The following is a 17281-nucleotide window of genomic DNA, read 5'->3' on the forward strand; positions in this document are numbered from 1 at the left end:
AAAATATTGAGATGAGGTGAAGATATTTCCCAAGCAAGAGTGAAAGAGCAATAACCGAAGACAGTTGGGAAAGGACAAAAGGATCAATGGATTCCTCATCCCTCTTCAAATTCACCAAGGGTGAAATTGAAGCAGAGAATATTATCAGAATGGCGCAACGGAAGCTTCTAATGGCCTACCTAAAGATCACTTCATTGGGAAGTCTGGATCTAAGGGTGGAAGGAAAGGCAGATGCCTTGTTTGTAAATAAGTTCGGCCATTATGCGAAGGAGTGTCTGAATGGCAGGGACACATCACTTGATGATGATAACAATCATTCCAGGGACATCTTCAATGATCAAAGGAATGACAGGTAATGCGGGTCAAGGAAACGGCCGACTCTTCAAAGAAAGCAAGGAACCCCAGGTATGAAGAATCAAATGTTGTTTCTGATAAGATAAAGAAGCATTATCTTGTATTGGCCTTCTCCTTCAGATTCTTTGGGAATCAGGCTTATAGATTGTAGTGTTTCAAGGCACTTCATCGAATAGAAGGGTGCTCTCTCTAATTTAGTAGAGATGGAAACAATCGCGGGATTATACTTGGAGCCGATGCCACCTATCCCGGAAAGGGTGTGGGGAATGTTACCCCTCAATTGAATGAGTGTAACTCGATTCATTTACAAAATTCTCTTTTGTGTACTTGATCACAAGAAGAACCTGGTGTCCATTTCGGCAATGGAAGTCAAAGGTTTCAGGGTGGCATTCATCGATGGAAAGGTACGTATTTGAAAATGGAATTTTCAATACTTTTGAGTTCAAGGTTGTATCAAGTTGTTGGAAGTCCATTGGGGACCATGTTAGTTGTCACATCTCATCTATAGCACAGAGGTCTACTTATGGGGCCCTACCCGATGTGAGTCAGATGGTGACTTGGATGCCTGAATTCAAGAAGAGCATGAAGGTACATGTCTAAGATGTACCAAAGGAAAATCTTACAAGGGGACTATTCCCCTCATGTAACAGGTCCACAGGTTTGGAACAACCCGGGTTTGAGATTCATGATCAGAAATCTCAAGTGGAAGAAAGCCCTCTATGGCTTGAAGCAAAACACCCCGAGCATAGTATGAGAGGATTGATAGCTGTCTGATGAAGCTGAGATTCACTATAAGTGAAGCCGATCCAAACCATTGCTCGAAAGTTGTGGATGATAAACCTCTCATACCGGCACCTTCTGAGGACGACCTATTTCTGACAGGTGCAGACCCTCTCATTTGCAGAAGTAAGAGGGAGTTGGATTCCAGATTTGAAATGGTGAACAACAAGCCCGCGACTACCTCGATGGAGCTTAACTTTCAAAAGTTATATGGTGGTGATGTCGAACCAGATTTGGGAAATGCCTCTGAGTTTCATAAACTCATTTGCATTGATGTTCTTGGTGAACTTCCGTCCGGATATATGTTTTTCAATTAGCATGGTGAGCTCATATATGGTTGAGCCACACTAGATTGGTGCCAAGAATCTTTTGAGATATCTTCAGGGCACAATCTCTCATGGATTGAGATACACTGCCGGAAATATAAAGTTGCATGATTATTCGAATGCTGACTAGGCAGGCAGTGTGGAGGATCGCAAGAGCACTTCCGAGTGTTGGTTCTCTTTGGGTTCTGTTCGATATCTTGGATGAGCAGGAAGCAGAAGTCGATTGTTATAAGCACTGTTGAGGCCGAATACATAGCTACAAGTATGATCTCGTGTGAAGCTACCTGGTTGTGAAAGTTCTTCAGTGAGTTGTTTGTACACGTGATGGATACCACCGGGATCCTCTGTGTCAACCAGGGGGGGGATTCGATTGTTGAGGAATCTCGTATTCTATGATTGCTCTAGTATATAGACATCTGATACTAACTTATCTGGGATATGGTACGTCGATGAGCGAGGAGGCTCTATCGCATTGAGACTGATGTATAGGTCGCAGACATTCTGTCAAAGCCCCAGGGAAAGGTCAAATTTATGACTTTCCCAAACAACTTGGAGTCGCTGAGAGACCTACTTATGAGGGCCCTGCATGATGCATGCATTGAGCTCTGGGAGATCCAGGGGGCTTGGGGTACTTATTGGAGCAACAAGCGACCATAGGGGGACTCACCCTCCTCTAATGGTGCGTTGTGTACAGGGTGAATGGTTCAGCCTTCACCTGTGATACCCCGTGGCAACTTTGGGACAGGATGAATGGTTCTCCTGTCGAGGCATCCTACCCATGCAATCTGGGACTCATGGGAAGTACCTCTCATCTGGCCAATGAGCAGGGAAATGGGGTTAGGGACCATAGTAGTACTATCGATGGATGCATCGTTGTATCTATCGTACTCCCTGTGCTAGGATGACCTCCATTAATCTGGGATCAGTATGAGTGGTTTGAGACACTCTTGTGATATTGATCTGGGATCAATAACACTAACTTCGGGTCAGTCGAGAATGGTATGAGACATTCTCGATCAATTCTTCTTCTTCATGGTTCAGCAGAGCAGAGCAGTGCAGGGCACTGATGGCAGAAATAGTACAGTCGAACATATGGATCAGCGGATGGAGTTCTCCCTAGTTGAGAGGGAGTGTTAAAATTGGCAACTAGGGCCAAACTCCATGTGGAGTCATCTCATTTATGGAAGCTGATATTTTTCTTGGATCCCTCTCATCAAGAGGTTAGGATTGATCTAAAGATCATTCGAATCCGATAAGTATTCATGGAGTTATGAATTTATTTGTGTTATAAGACAATTTGTCAAGGTTGGCCAGCAACCAAATAAACCCCACATGTGGTCAACATTTTAGTATAAAAGGAGATGACTTGAGAGTCATTTCACACACACACTTCTATCTTGATTTCTCTCCACTTGTCTTGGGTTTTAGTGGAAGAGAAATCTAGGAGTAGAAGCCGTAGACGTTGGAGTATAAGAGGTTGCCCTAGCTGCGGTCAAGAAGAAATACGTTGCCCTAATCTAAAGGACGCAGTCATGAAGAAAAGCCCTAACGCTATCAAGAAGGAGCCCTAAACCTATACGCTGGTCCTTACTAAAACACAGACCTAAAGGCTGCCCTTACGCAGACCTAAAGGTTGCCCTAACGCAGACCTAAAGGCAGCCCTCACTAAGACCTAAAGGCAGCCCTAACGAAGCTATCCTAAGGCAGCTCAAGAAGGAGGACACTGATGTGAAAGGTCAAAGGGACAGCGTGGAGGCTGCCCTAGACAGCGTGAAAGGGCTGTAGGGACAGTGTGGGGACAGGACGGTTAAGAGCACAATAGGAAAACAACCAGGCCGAGGAGAATAGAAGCAATATGCTACTGTTTGTGGACGGATAGATGGGTGTGTAAGGGCTGCCAGATGCCCTAACCAGTCACCATATAAGCAGCAGTAAGGGCAACATTGGAACAGCAGTGTTGTGGACAGCAGCAAAGTAAATAGGACAGCTGGGCTACATGGCGCTGCTAACTAGTGCAGCAAAGAAAATGGGACAGCAGGCTACATAAAGCTGCTAAAATGTATGGGACAGCAAGGTGACTAGTGCAGCTAAAATGCATGGGAGAGCAAGGCTACATAGTGCTGCAAAGATGCATGGGACAGCAGGCTACATAGCAAAGATACATGGGACAGCAAGCAAACTTGGAATGAACAGTGGAACAGCGGTATGCCACATAGGACAGCAGTGACTAGCATGTTGCAGCAAAGTCACATGGGATAGCAGCAAGCATGGACAGCAAGGCAAGCATGGTGCAGCAGTATGATGTGTACAGCATGGTCATGAAGTCCAGCGTTATGATGATGGGTGCAGCACGGTGAGGTGCAGCACAATGATAGGTGAAGGAGTCACCTTGGAGAATGAGTTGAAGCAACATGTCTTCAACTGATCTCATGTATCATCTTCTTAGAGATGATCTATGCTCTTATTTGGATAAGTCAAAGTGTTGACTTCTGTTGTAAATGTACTATCTCTCTCTCTCTCTGCTGAACTATTGAAGAACATATAAGAATAATTGATCAATGGTTTCCCCACATTGGGGTTTGTCCCTGGCTAGCGCCACATCTTGCGTCCTCTTGTCTTGGCTTGTCTTCTGCGATTTATGTTTATGTTCTATCTGCAGTTTACTTTAATGCTGATGTGATTGCTAATCTGGAAAAGATATTGAGCTAACTGTGAAAATTGAAATAAATTGCTCTAAGCATAGAACATACCTAAAATTAACAATACCAAATGTCCAGCAGAGAGAGAAAATCCAATTTAGTATTGGCTTATCCAATGAAGTTGGCCAAAACAAGAAGCCCAATCTGATCTGTCAAAGTCTGCAATTCTGAGATCAGTCAACAGCAGTCAATATACCCTAACCAGTCAAGTCAAACTAGGTCAAATCCCAGGCAAACAGCATCCAGATAAATCGGTCAAACATCCAATTAGTGTGGCCTCCCAATCTGGTCAAGGAAGGGTCAAAAAAGTCTAGAATTCTGCAGCCAAAGGAAAGAGAAACCACCAGCCTCCAAAAATTCTGATTTTTGAGGTGGAGGATGCCATTAAGGGTAGTCTAATGGAGTGATGAGCCATCAAAGGAGGGGCTTCTAGGAAGGGGAATTGGCGCCTAGTTGCACCTTTTGACAGTACCACAAGAAACAGAATAGTATTTTTAATTAAATAATTCCATAAAGGCTTTTCCTTTAATTTCAATATCCCCCCACGGAATGTGAAGCATAAATATCTTTTAGATATATTAAGCAATGTTGCAAACATCGGTAAATTTAAGATATCACCAAAATATCAGTAAAAATCGGCACACAACGGCTAGGCCAAAATATCACGATTTCGAGATAAAATCGAGATGTTTGCAATACTGATATTAAGCCATTGACAAATTCTGCCATGAACATAAGTCCAGCAGCTACAGATTCAGGAAGTATTGCTATACTAACACAAGAATCAAGTATATTAACGCTGAAAACACCATTTCAGTTCATTGAAACAAGATAAAAAGCAGAACTACCTATATATCAACATTCTATTAATAATACTTCTGTGCATCAACAATTACAGAGGATAGCGCAGCTACAGTGGGGAAACTAATTAAAAGACAGGGAAACTAATTAAAAGACACTCTTAGTATATTATGTATAGGGTTTTAGTGAACAAACAATCAGATTACTTGCTATAGGATCAGATACCAATCAGCAGAAACATCACCAAAGAAAATATAATAGGATGGTAGAGTTTCTATGTTCCTTCTCAGAATATAACACAATGCTCCCATGTACATACTAAAAACTCTCTACAAATAGTAGATCATTAGCAAGAAACTTGCATACTGCCATAAAATGAAGGTCAGAAACTCCAAAGTCAAGAAGAACACTATGGCCAAATCACATTATCCACCAAACAAGACACTATACGAACAATGCTATAGATCAGAATTTAGCATTCTAATAACAGTACCTGTGTGCATAAGGAAACATGTAGTCATCAATAGGAATATGTAAAGAAATGATGGATTCAGGCAGCAAGAACTCTCACTGGGACAAATCTTTTAATGGATTATATACCGGCTTACAATGAACAGAAATAAAAAAACAGATTACTGGCATCGGCACAGGGCATGCTGCAGTGTCAAATTGTCAAGCAGCAGAACTATCACCATAAATAAAAACTTGGAAAACTAAAGGTGATGGTAAAGCTTTCTTTGGTCAAAATTTATTCAATGATTCAGGATAAAAACCTATTCAAATATTAACAGAAAAAATGCAGCACAACTTGAAATGAGATATATTTTGAAAATCAAAACCATAATACAAAGAATTTTCACTCACAAATTGTAGGATTTCTCAATTCTACAATTATACACTCAAAAACAAGAAAGTTAGATAGTCGTAACAGAACAGTAACAATGGACACAGACCAAATACAGTACATACAACAAATGATAAAAGAAAATACAACCTGAATTCAAGAGGCGGAGGGGTGGAAAATAATTGCTTACCTTTGAGGCAAAGAAAGGCAATTCAGTAATGTTTGACTGAACATATGTACATTCCACAATATCAGGCACTCCATTCAAACCCTTTAAACATGCGTCAGCAAATATTGCTCCAGCATACCTGCACAATGAAGGTAGTGTTATTAAGTTACCTTAGCTAGTCCTAACTTCTTCACATTGTGGGCACATAAGACTGATTAACATACACCAATGTTGCACAACTCGGCCTCGTATAAGACTTGTCTGGCTATTGACTCAGCAACTCGTATAAGAATCGGGAACGACTCGTATAAGCCTTGGCAAAATACAGAATTTAAAAAACAAACAAAACAACTTAAAATATGGTAAATTTTAAGCACAATAAAGAAACTAATGATATTTCCAATCCTAATAAGTTATAAAACCACAATACATGCAATAATTCATAACATCATCTCATAGCTACGATAGTACAACATAACATATTTGATTTTTGTAAGCAAAAAATTTAGATAGTGAATAGGAAAAGGAATCATGATTCCATAATCAAAATCAAAAATGGTAGCAAGTTCAAAATTCAAATACATATGTCATAAATGATAAGTCATAGTCTCATAACAATCTTGAGTCTCATGCACGACTACACCTAGAATAAGCCCTCGAGGAGCTAGTGCCAACATGGGAAGGTTGAAGCAACTATGAGGCAGGTGTATTTGGAGTTTCCATTTGAGATGGAAAACTAGAGAGATCCTCAATCTCTTCATCAAGCCAACTCAAATCAGGGGACTCCTCCTCCACAACCCAATCAGACTCTAAATCAATACTATCCAATAAAATTGGATCTAGATCCTTTGGTTGTAGTTGTTTTGTGAACATTCGAAGGTTGTAGTATATGAAAACCAACTTCTCCAACCTCTCTTGCTCCAACTTGTTTTCTTTTTGTTGTGGATGTGCTCAAATACCGACCAATTGCACTCACTACCAGAAGCACTACAAGGTTGACTCAGAACTTTGATGGCGAATTCTTGTAATTGTGGTGCCTCGCAGCCACAATCTATCCGCCAATGAGTTGTAAAAGCTATTTTGCAACACCAAACATATAAAAGAGAACTAGCAAAATTACAAGCTATGTTCTAAGCACTTACAAGGCATTTTCTTGTCGTTGAGACGTTGGCTTGAGCTGAATCCAAACATGCCAAATGCTTCCTTGTACATATCTCATTGCATGTTGATTTTGTCTTGAATATCTTGATCTGATAACACCAACTCAATGCATATCATGACACCTCTCATCAACTCGGGATCTTTTTTAATGTTAGACCCCTCATTATAGAATAAGCTCGGGTTGAGATATGCTCTCGCTGCATGCAATGGTGAATGTCGTTGCCTATCCCACCTGGAATCAATAATTTCTCATAAAGGGAGATATTTAGATCCATCACCCTTGTAGAAAGTCTTGATGGACTCTTTGGTCCTGTCCATGCCCTCATAAATATATACCATTGCAGGTTTCTCTCCATCCATCAATCTCAAGACTTTCACAAGGGGCTCAGTGAAGCTAACAATCTCAATGACTTTCTCCCACAAAACTATCACCTAGGAAAGATGTTTTCACAGCCAATGCTTCTATTTTTGTGCTATCTTTCAAAATAGCCATTGTTGGCTACAAAACATTCTTCTCAAAGCTTGGTACTCATACAAAAGGCTTTGGATGGAAAGGAAGTTTGTAGCACACTGTGTGATAGTTGGGCGACTAAGCTCATTCTCTGTGAATTCCCTCGTAAGGTTCAACACCTAAGCATGGTTACAAATATACTTGGTAATTTATTTGCACTCTTGCACAACATCTTGCACCCACTCCAACTTCAAAATGTCCTTCAGTATCAAGTCTATGCAATGGGCAACGCAAGGAGTCCATAAAATGGTGGGATATTTGGCACAAAGCAACTTTCCAACTACCACATAATTTGTTGCGTTGTCTGTGATTACTTGGACAACATTTGCAACCTCAACTTCCTCCACAACCTCAGCCAACAATGTAAAAATCAAATGTGTATCATTTACATGTGTAGATGCATTAATGGATCTAAGGAACATGGTTCCTTTAGGGCAAGCTACAACAAAATATATTATTGTTCTGCCCCTCTAATTTGTCCACCCATCAGCGATAATTGTGCAACCTGTAAACTTCCATGAGCTTTTAATGCTCTCCAACTGTGCCTTGACACACTTTGTTATGTAGCCAGATCTCAAAAACAAATACAAAAACAAAAAAGATAGATCAACACCTTGAAAATAAGCCTCATTGAGGGGGCAACCTCCTTTTACATCACATAAATGAACAATTCTTGGATGATTCAAATGACATGACCTCCTTGGTATATATAGGAGTCTAAGGGGTCAAAATATAATTAGGGCATACATAACAATAATAATGTAAGGGCGAAACAATAACAACAATGGGCTTCTATGTGGCACAACAATAACAATGTGGGGGCTACACTAGTATTATAGGGATCTAACATGTCCCTTTCCTTCAAAAAAGTGTTGTAACTTGTCCTCAACGCTTGAGTAGTTTTGGATGCTTATGAATAAAATACTCATCCTCCCATGTGGAGTCTTCAACAAGTAAGTTCTTCCACTTAATGAGATACTCTGAAATTGATTTGTTTCGTAGTTGTCAGATTCTTGTTTCTGTGATTGCTTCAAGCTCCAATATGATTTTTCCTTCCTTGACAAGTTCAGGAAATATAGTTTGAACTAGAAATTTGTCACCTATAACCTTCTTTAAACATGAAACATGGAAAACTGGGTGTACTCGCAAAGATGCAGGCAGCTAAAATTTGTATGCCATAGTACCAATCTTTTGCAACACCTTGTAAGGACCATAGTACTTGGGTGATAATTTATTATCCTTCTTAACTTACTTGAGGGACATTTGTTTGTATGGTTGTAGTCGTAAAAATACCTAATTGCCCACATCAAAAAAAATTAATTGCGATGTTGATTTGCCTGTTGTTTCATTCAATTTTGTGCTAGAGCCAGGTTATCCTTTAAGAGTTGGAGAACTTGTTGTTGATGCTCGGTATGATCTTCCACTACTTGAACCTTAGAATTGTCTCCTAAAGACGTTGTGATGGGCGGTGGATGATATCCATAAAGCGCCATAAATGGGGTCATTTTTGTTGTGGTATTGTAGGAAGCGTTATACCACCATTCTGCCATGGGTAACCACTTGATCCATTGTGTTTGTTTATCAAATACAAAACAATGAAGATATCCTTCCAAACATTTGTTCACTATCTCAGTTTGCCCATCAAATTGAGGATGATAAGATGAGCTATGAGCTAATTAAGTACCACGACAAGAAAATAATTTTGTCCAAAAATTTCTGGTGAAAATGGGATCTCTATCACTTACAATAATCTTTGGGTTTCCATGTAGTTTTTGAACTGTTTCCATAAATGCAATAGCCACTGTACTGGGTTTGAAAGGATGAGATAGTGCACAAAAGTGTGCATACTTAGTAAGTCTATCAACTACCACCATGATGACACTCTTTCCTTCAAACTTGGGTAAACCTATGATAAAATCCATTGAGACCTCTTCCCAACGCTAACTTGGAATGGCTAATGGTTGTAAAAGACCTAGGGTCTTAATTTTCTCAACTTTATTTTGTTGGCAAACCAAACATTCTGCCACAAACTTTTGAATATCAAATTTTAGTCCATCTCAAAAAAAATTATTTCTTGACTCTGTGGTATTTGTTTTAAAATCCTAAGTGCCCTTTTATAGGAGAGGTGTTCAATTCCAAAAGAACATTTTGTTTAAGTTGGGAGTTCTTACATAGATATAAGTGATCTTTGTACCACAGTGAATCATTTTTCCAAATAAATGAATTAGATGCACTAGGATCTTGCTGCAACTTTTGAATGAATGTCCATACCTCTTTATCATTATTCCATTGATCCCTTGCTTTAGTTATCCAATTAGGTTGGATAATAGAAATGGCACTGTTGACCACTGGAGTGGCACCTGATGATTATATGAAGACTCCATGCCCAAGGATGATCCAGAGGACACTTGTACTAGAGGATTGCTTCAGCTGATTCTCCAAGGTACAACATGATGGCGAGGTGCAACTGGAACACAATGAGAAGTGTGTGTTCAAATGACTATCAAGTCACCTCCTTTTATACTAAAACGTTGAGCACACGTGGGGGTTATTTGGTTGCTGGCCGACCTTGACGATTTGTCCCATAACACAAATAAATTCATATCTCCATGAATACTTATCGGAATCAGATGATCTTTAGATCAATCCTACACCTCTCGATGAGAGGGATCCAAGAAAAATATCAGCAGCCATAAATAAGATGACCCACATGGAGTTTGGCCCTAGTTTCCAATTTTAACACCACCTCTAAACTAGGGAGAACTCCCTCTGTTGATCTATCTGCCAGACTGTACTATCTCTGCCATTAGTGCCTTGCACTGCTCTACTCTACTAAACCATGAAGAAGAAGAATTGATCGAGAATGTCTCATGCCATTCTTTACTGACCCGAAGTCAGTCTCATATGAAGAGAGTGTGTCATACCACTCTTACTGATCCCAGATCAGTTCCAAAAGAGAGTGAGTTATATCACTCTTACTGACCCGAAGTCAATTTCATTGATCCTAGATCAATATCAAAAGAGAATGTCTCAAACCACTCATACTGACTCGAAGTCAGTTTCATTGATTCCAGATCAATATCAAGAGAGAGTGTCTCAAACCACTCATACTGACCCGAAGTCAGTTTCATTGATCCCAAATCAATATCAAGAGAGAGTGTCTCAAACCACTCATACTGACCCGAAGTCAGTTTCATTGATCCCAGATCAATATCAAGAGAGAGTGTCTCAAACCACTCATACTGATCCCAAATCAATTCCAAGAAAGAGTGAGCTATATCACTCTTATTGACCCGAAGTCAGTTCCAATTGATCCCAGATCAATGTCGGTCATCCTAGCATAGGGAGTACGGTAGATACACGATGCGTCCATCGGTACTACTATGGTCCCTATCCTCATTTCCCTACTCATTGGCCAAATGAGAGGTACTTCCCATGAGTCCCAGACTGCATGGGTAGGATGCCTCGGTAGGAGAACCACTCATCCTGCCCACAAGTCGCCACGGGGTATCACAGGGGAAGGTTGAACCATTCACCCTGTACACAGCACACCACTAGGGGAGGGTGAGTCGCCCTATGGTCGCTTGTTGCTCCAAGAAGTACCCCAAGCCCCCCAGAGCTCCTAGAGCTCAATGCATGCATCATACAGGACCCTCATAAGAGGGTCTCTCAATGACTCCAAGTCGTTCTGGAAAGTCACAAATTTGACCTTTCCTCGGGGCTTCGACAGAATGTCTGCGACCTGCACATCAGTCCCAATGCGATGGAGCCTTCTTGCTCATCGATGTACCATATCCCAGATAAAGTGGTACCTGATGTCTATATGCTTGGAGCGATCATAACACACGGGATTCCTCAACAGTCAAATCCCCCTCTGGTTGTCACAGAAGATCACGGTGGTATCCATCATGTGTCAAACAGCTCACTGAAGAGCTTCCTCAACCAGGCAGCTTCACACGAGGTCATACTCGTAGCTATGTATTTGGTCTCAGCGGTGCTTAAAGCAACCAACTTCTGCTTCCTGCTCATCCAAGATATCGAAGCAGAACCCAAAGAGAACCAGCGCTCAGAAGTGTTCTTGTGATCCTCCACATTCCCTACCCAGCCAGCATTCGAATAATCATGAAGTTTTACATTTCCAGCAATGTATCTCAATCCATGAGAGATTGTGTCGTGAAGATATCTCAGAAGATTCTTGGTACCAATCCAGTGGGGCTCAACCATATATGAGCTCGACATGCTAACTGCAAAACATATATCCAGACGAGAGTTCACCAAGAACATCAATGCTAGAATGAGTTTATGAATCTCAGAGGCATTTCCCAAATCAGGTCCGACATCCCTACCACGAAACTTCAGAAAGTTAAGATCCATCGAGGTAGTCACGGGCTTGCAGTTCACCATTCCAAATCCGATATCCAACTCCCTCTTAATTTTGCAAATGAAAGGGTCTGCACCTGTCAGGAAGAGGTCGTCCTCATAAGGTGCTAGTATGAGAGGTCTATCATCCACAACCTTCAAGCAATGGTTTGGATCGGCTTCACTCCTAGTGAATCTCAGCTTTATCAGACAGCTGTCAATCCTCTCATATCAAGCCCGAGGTGTTTTGCTTCAAGTCATAGAGGGCTTTCTTCCACCTGCATACATGAGATTCCTGATCATGAATCTCAAACCCCTCAAGTTGTTCCAAACCTATGGACCTGCTACATGAGGGGAATGGTCCCCTTGTAAGATTTTCCTTCAGTAAATCTTGGACATGTACCTTCATGCTCTTCTTGAATTCAGGCATCCTTGTCACCATTTGACTCACATCGGGTAGGGCCCCATAATAAGCAGACCTCCGGTGCTATAGATGAGATGTGTTAACTGACATGGTCCCCAATGGACTTCCTGCAACTTGATACAAATTGCCAACCCTGAACCCATGAGTAAAAGCATCTTTTAAAATTCTATTTTCAAACACGTACCTTTTCATCGACAACGCCACCCTGAAACCTTTGATTTCCATTGACGAAATGGACACTAGGTTCTTCTTGTGATCAGGTACATAAAAGAGATTCTGGTAAATGAATCGAGTTACCCTCATTCAATTTAGGGGTAACATTCCCTACACCCTTTCTGGGATAGGTGGCATTGACTCCAAGTATAATCCCACGATTGTTTCCATCTCTACCAAATTAGAGAGAGCACCCTTCTATCCGATGAAGTGCCTTGAAGCACTACAATCAATAAGCCAGATTCCCAAAGAGTCTGGAGGAGAGGGCCAATATAAGATAATGCTTCTTTATCTTATCAGAAACAACATTTGATTCTTCATACCTGGGGTTCCTTGCTTTCTTTGAAGAGTCGGCTATTTCCTTGATGACCTGCATTACCTATCATTCCTCCAATCATTGAAGATGTCCCTGGAATGATTGTTATCATCATCAAGTGATGTGTCCCTACTATTCGGACACTCCTTTGCATAATGGTTGAACTTATTACAAACAAGGCATCTGCCTTTCCTTCCACCCTTGGATTCGGACTTCCCATTGAAATGATCTTTAGGTAGGCCATAAGAAGCTTTCGTTGCGCCATTCTGATAATATTTTCTGCTTCGAATTCACCCTTGGTGAATTTGAAGAGTGATGAGGAATCCATTGAGCCTTTTGTCCTTTCCCAACTGTCTTCAGTGGTTGCTCTTTCACTCTTGCTTGGGCTTTGTCTTCACCTCAGCTCTGATACCATGTTAATTTTAGGTATGTTCTATGCTTAGCGCAATTTAATTCAATTTTCACAGTTAGCTCCATAGCTTTTCCTGATTAGCAATCACATCAGCCTAATAGTAAATTGCAGATAGAACATAAATGTAAATCACAGAGGACAAGTCAAGACAAGAGGACACAAGATGTGGCGCTAGACAGGGACAAACCCCAATGTGGGGAAACCCTTGATCAATTATTCTTATATGTTCAATAGAGAGAGAGAGAGATAGTACATATACAACAGAAGTCAACACTTTGACTTATCTAAATAAGAGCATAGATCATCCTTAAGAAGATGATACATGAGTTCGCTGAACTCAGTTGAAGACATGTTGTTTCAACTGATTCTCCCAGGTGACTCCATCACCATGTTGCACCTATCATTGTGTTGCACCTCGTCATAATGTTGTACCTCACTGTGTTGCACCATGTTGCACCCATCATCACTATGATGCATCTCATCATGCTTCACTAATCATGACGGTACCCATCACTGTATTGCATCTCATCATGCTGCACTATGCTGAGCTCTTCATTGCACTATGTTGCACTCAAATGCATGTTGGAATACCTCATCATCTGGCTACTGCAATACATTCTTGTTGCTGCTATATGCCCATCATTACCATGTTGTCCCATTGTCGCACCGTACTGCACCATGTTGCCTTCATCATGCTGCCACTTATAACATCATTATGCTACTATACATACTGTGCACAAATATCCCCAAGCCTGTCCACGTTGTCTCTTGTTCTGAGGTGATAAGGCCTGCTGCCTATCACAGTACAGTTGTCATCTACAGCTCACTCCAAAACCCCTTGATTGCAGTCCAAACAATCTTGATTGGGCTTGGCCTCAACAGCCCTACACACAACTCCTTGATCCTTGAGACAGCCCTGTTCAGGACCTGTTTGCACCCTCAAACAACCCTCAAACTAATCCGCACTTCCACAGCAACTTGGCCTCTGATCTAAGCTCTCCATGTTGTCCTGAAGTGACATTACCTTGCTGTCTCTTCTTGTTGCGGCTAGGGCATCCTGTCATCATCTTTGTGGCTGCGTTTAGCTATGTATAGACTGTGGCTAAGTCTCCTTTTTGTTGCATCTAAGGGCTGTCCTAAACCCTTCCAAAACAGCGTGGGATGACTGCGTTTAGGCCTTACCTTGTTGCGTATAGATGATCCTCTAAACAGCTCCCTTCTTGCTGCGGCTAAGTAGCCTCTGTTGACTGTTGTTAGGGCATCCTTTAGACAGCGAGTTAGGGCAGGCTAGGGCAGCGTATAGGAGCAGGTTAGGGCAGCGTGTATAGGCCTTAGTTCTCCCTGCTTGGACTGCGGCTTGGCATCCTTTAGACAGCGTGTATGGGAGCCTCTTTACAGCGGTTAGGGTATCCCTTTAGGCAGCGTATTAGGGCAGGTTTGGGCAGCGTATAGGAGCAGGGATCTCCTCTCTTGGACTACAGCTAAACCACCCTCTTTAGGACTGCGGCTAGGGCAGTATTGAACCTCTTCATGACTACGGCCAGACTGTGGCTAGGGCTCCTTGTTTAGTCTCCTTTCCTCCTCTTAGATTTCTCTTCCACTAAACCCAAAAACAAGTGGAGAAAAATCAAGAGTGAAGTGTGCGTTCAAATGACTATCAAGTCACCTCCTTTTATACTAAAACGTTGAGCACACGTGGGGGTTATTTGGTTGTTGGCCGACCTTGACGATTTGTCCCATAACACAAATAAATTCATATCTCCATGAATACTTATCAGAATCGGATGATCTTTAGATCAATCCTACACCTCTCGATGAGAGGGATTCAAGAAAAATATCAGCTGCCATAAATAAGATGACCCACATGGAGTTTGGCCCTAATTGCCAATTTTAACAATTTTCTATAGCTTTCGTTGTTTTTTTATTTCTATGAGTTGAAGAATTCCATCAAAAGCAATTTTTCAAGAAGAAAATCATAAGGAATTAATTTACCTAGGTTCTCGGAATAGAGATTTTAACGTGGTCCCACAACCCGATCTCTGAGAGAAGTTGATTCCCAAGTAGTTATAATTTTTTTAAATATATTGGGATATTAGCGCAATTATCGCAATAATATTGTTGAAACCCATGTTGTCAGTGTTATTGCCAGAACTTATCGCAATAATTTTCCCAATTTAATTTATTGTGATAATTTAAATTATTGCAAGACGACCTCAAATTATTGGAATGCTGCTTAAAACGATCCGATAAGGTTTTGGCTCAGGTTTTAGAGGGTCATTTTTGTTTTTTTTCGTGCCAAGATTAAGCTCTGAGGGTAGTGTGAGTCTTGTGACCATTTTTCATCAACCAAAGAAAAGAAAATCCATAGTTTTATTTGCCATCAGTTGAGCATTTGTGCAGTGGAGATCTACTCCAATATACCATATCCATATTTCCACGTATGTTAAAAAAAATTGCCTTCCTTTTCTTTGTTTTTCAATCTTGTATAAATTTAGATATGACTCTTCTTGCATTTTTTAATGAAAAATATCATAGTTATATAGCTATGATATTTTAAATGCAGCATTCTTCAAGTTTTTTTGTGGATTTGGATTTTTAATTTCCCCATTTGTTTTGTGTCATAGGTCCACATTTTAAAAATCTAACTAGAGCTCTACAAAATGGGAAAGCCATTAGACCAAATGTGGGACTATGGTGAACCATGTGGGGGTGATAATAGAACAAATTTGAGTTGCAAGCGATGTGGAATGGAAATATTTGGCGGAACACCTGCTTGAAATACCATCTTGTCAAAATCCCAGGGCATGAAGCGGATATTTGCCTTATAGCTACCCTAGACAATGTCCTTATTGCAAACAACTCAATTCTTGATACCAGTGATGATAATATCAGCGATATATCGCCGAATATCGGAAATATCGCGATATTTTCGGCGAGCCGAAATATCGCCGAGAAAATATCGCGATATTTCCAAGATATCGCTTGATATCTCGGCAAAATACGTGAAACGACAAAAAATATCACCGAGCATGTTATACCGTGGCTAGAAAAAGGGAAAATCGTTTTTTTCTTCATTTCTGTTTCTGAGTGTTGGAGAAGGAAGGGGAAGAGTTTTGTGGTGGTTGTCAAGGAGGGTTTGAGGATCAAACAACGATTATCACCACCAACTAAGATTTTTTTGTGGATCAAAGATTGAACAGTGAGACAAACTTCATTTCTTCCATTAACAGGTATGTTCTTAAAAACCCCTATGTTAATGATTTTTTCATAGATTTAGGGTTATGCTTGCTTGCCTCTTTGCCTACCAACATTTTGTTTCTTTGTTTTTTTCCATTTGCTATGATTTTCATGCCCATGAGCCAATGCAAGGGTTTTCTCCATATTTTGACAGCAAGCTTCATTGTTTTTTCAACTTTCTTATGCACCCTCTTATTGCCATTTTTCATTCACATTGCAAAATGCAAATAATGTAGTAATTTTTTTTAAATGAGGTGGTTATTACTTATTATTTTTTGTGTTGGGGGGTTTAATGCCAATTTTTTGTTTTTTTGTGCCCTAGGTTTGAATTAGTTCACTACAAATGTCAAATATGCCAAAAGCCTTGGACCCATTTTGGGAGTATGGGGAGGCTGTTGGTGGGGCAAATCGGGCATATATATCATGCAAATTGTGTGGGACCAAGATGTCAAGAGGGGTTACACGATTGAAATACCATCTGGCTAGACTCCCTGCACATGATGCAGATGTAATGCCTTGTATGGTTTCTAGTGCGAAGGTTATACAAAAAACTCTTGAAGCAATTGCTGAACAAGACAGAAAGAAAGCTGCTAGGGAGAGGCCAATGGTCTCAGATAGATAGCTGCTACTTTTATTTGTTTTGCAACTTTTGCTACATATAAGTTTATAACTCAT

General features: G+C 40.7%; 1 protein-coding gene across 1 annotated transcript in view; it reads right to left on the reverse strand.

Moving 5' to 3' along the window:
- The window catches only part of LOC149204869 (malate dehydrogenase, mitochondrial-like), a 75657-nt gene that overhangs the window by 24851 nt on the left and 33525 nt on the right, over positions 1-17281 (reverse strand). The window contains exon 6 of the mRNA XM_089394815.1: positions 5995-6112. Within this exon, the coding sequence (XP_089250941.1) occupies positions 5995-6112 (118 nt within the window). The remainder of the gene's footprint in view (positions 1-5994; positions 6113-17281) is intronic.

The sequence above is a fragment of the Pinus tabuliformis genome, chromosome 1_2 (genome assembly GCF_031772625.1).
Source record: "Pinus tabuliformis cultivar Carrire ecotype Pingquan chromosome 1_2, CPIR1, whole genome shotgun sequence".
In the NCBI taxonomy this organism is placed as follows: domain Eukaryota; kingdom Viridiplantae; phylum Streptophyta; class Pinopsida; order Pinales; family Pinaceae; genus Pinus; species Pinus tabuliformis.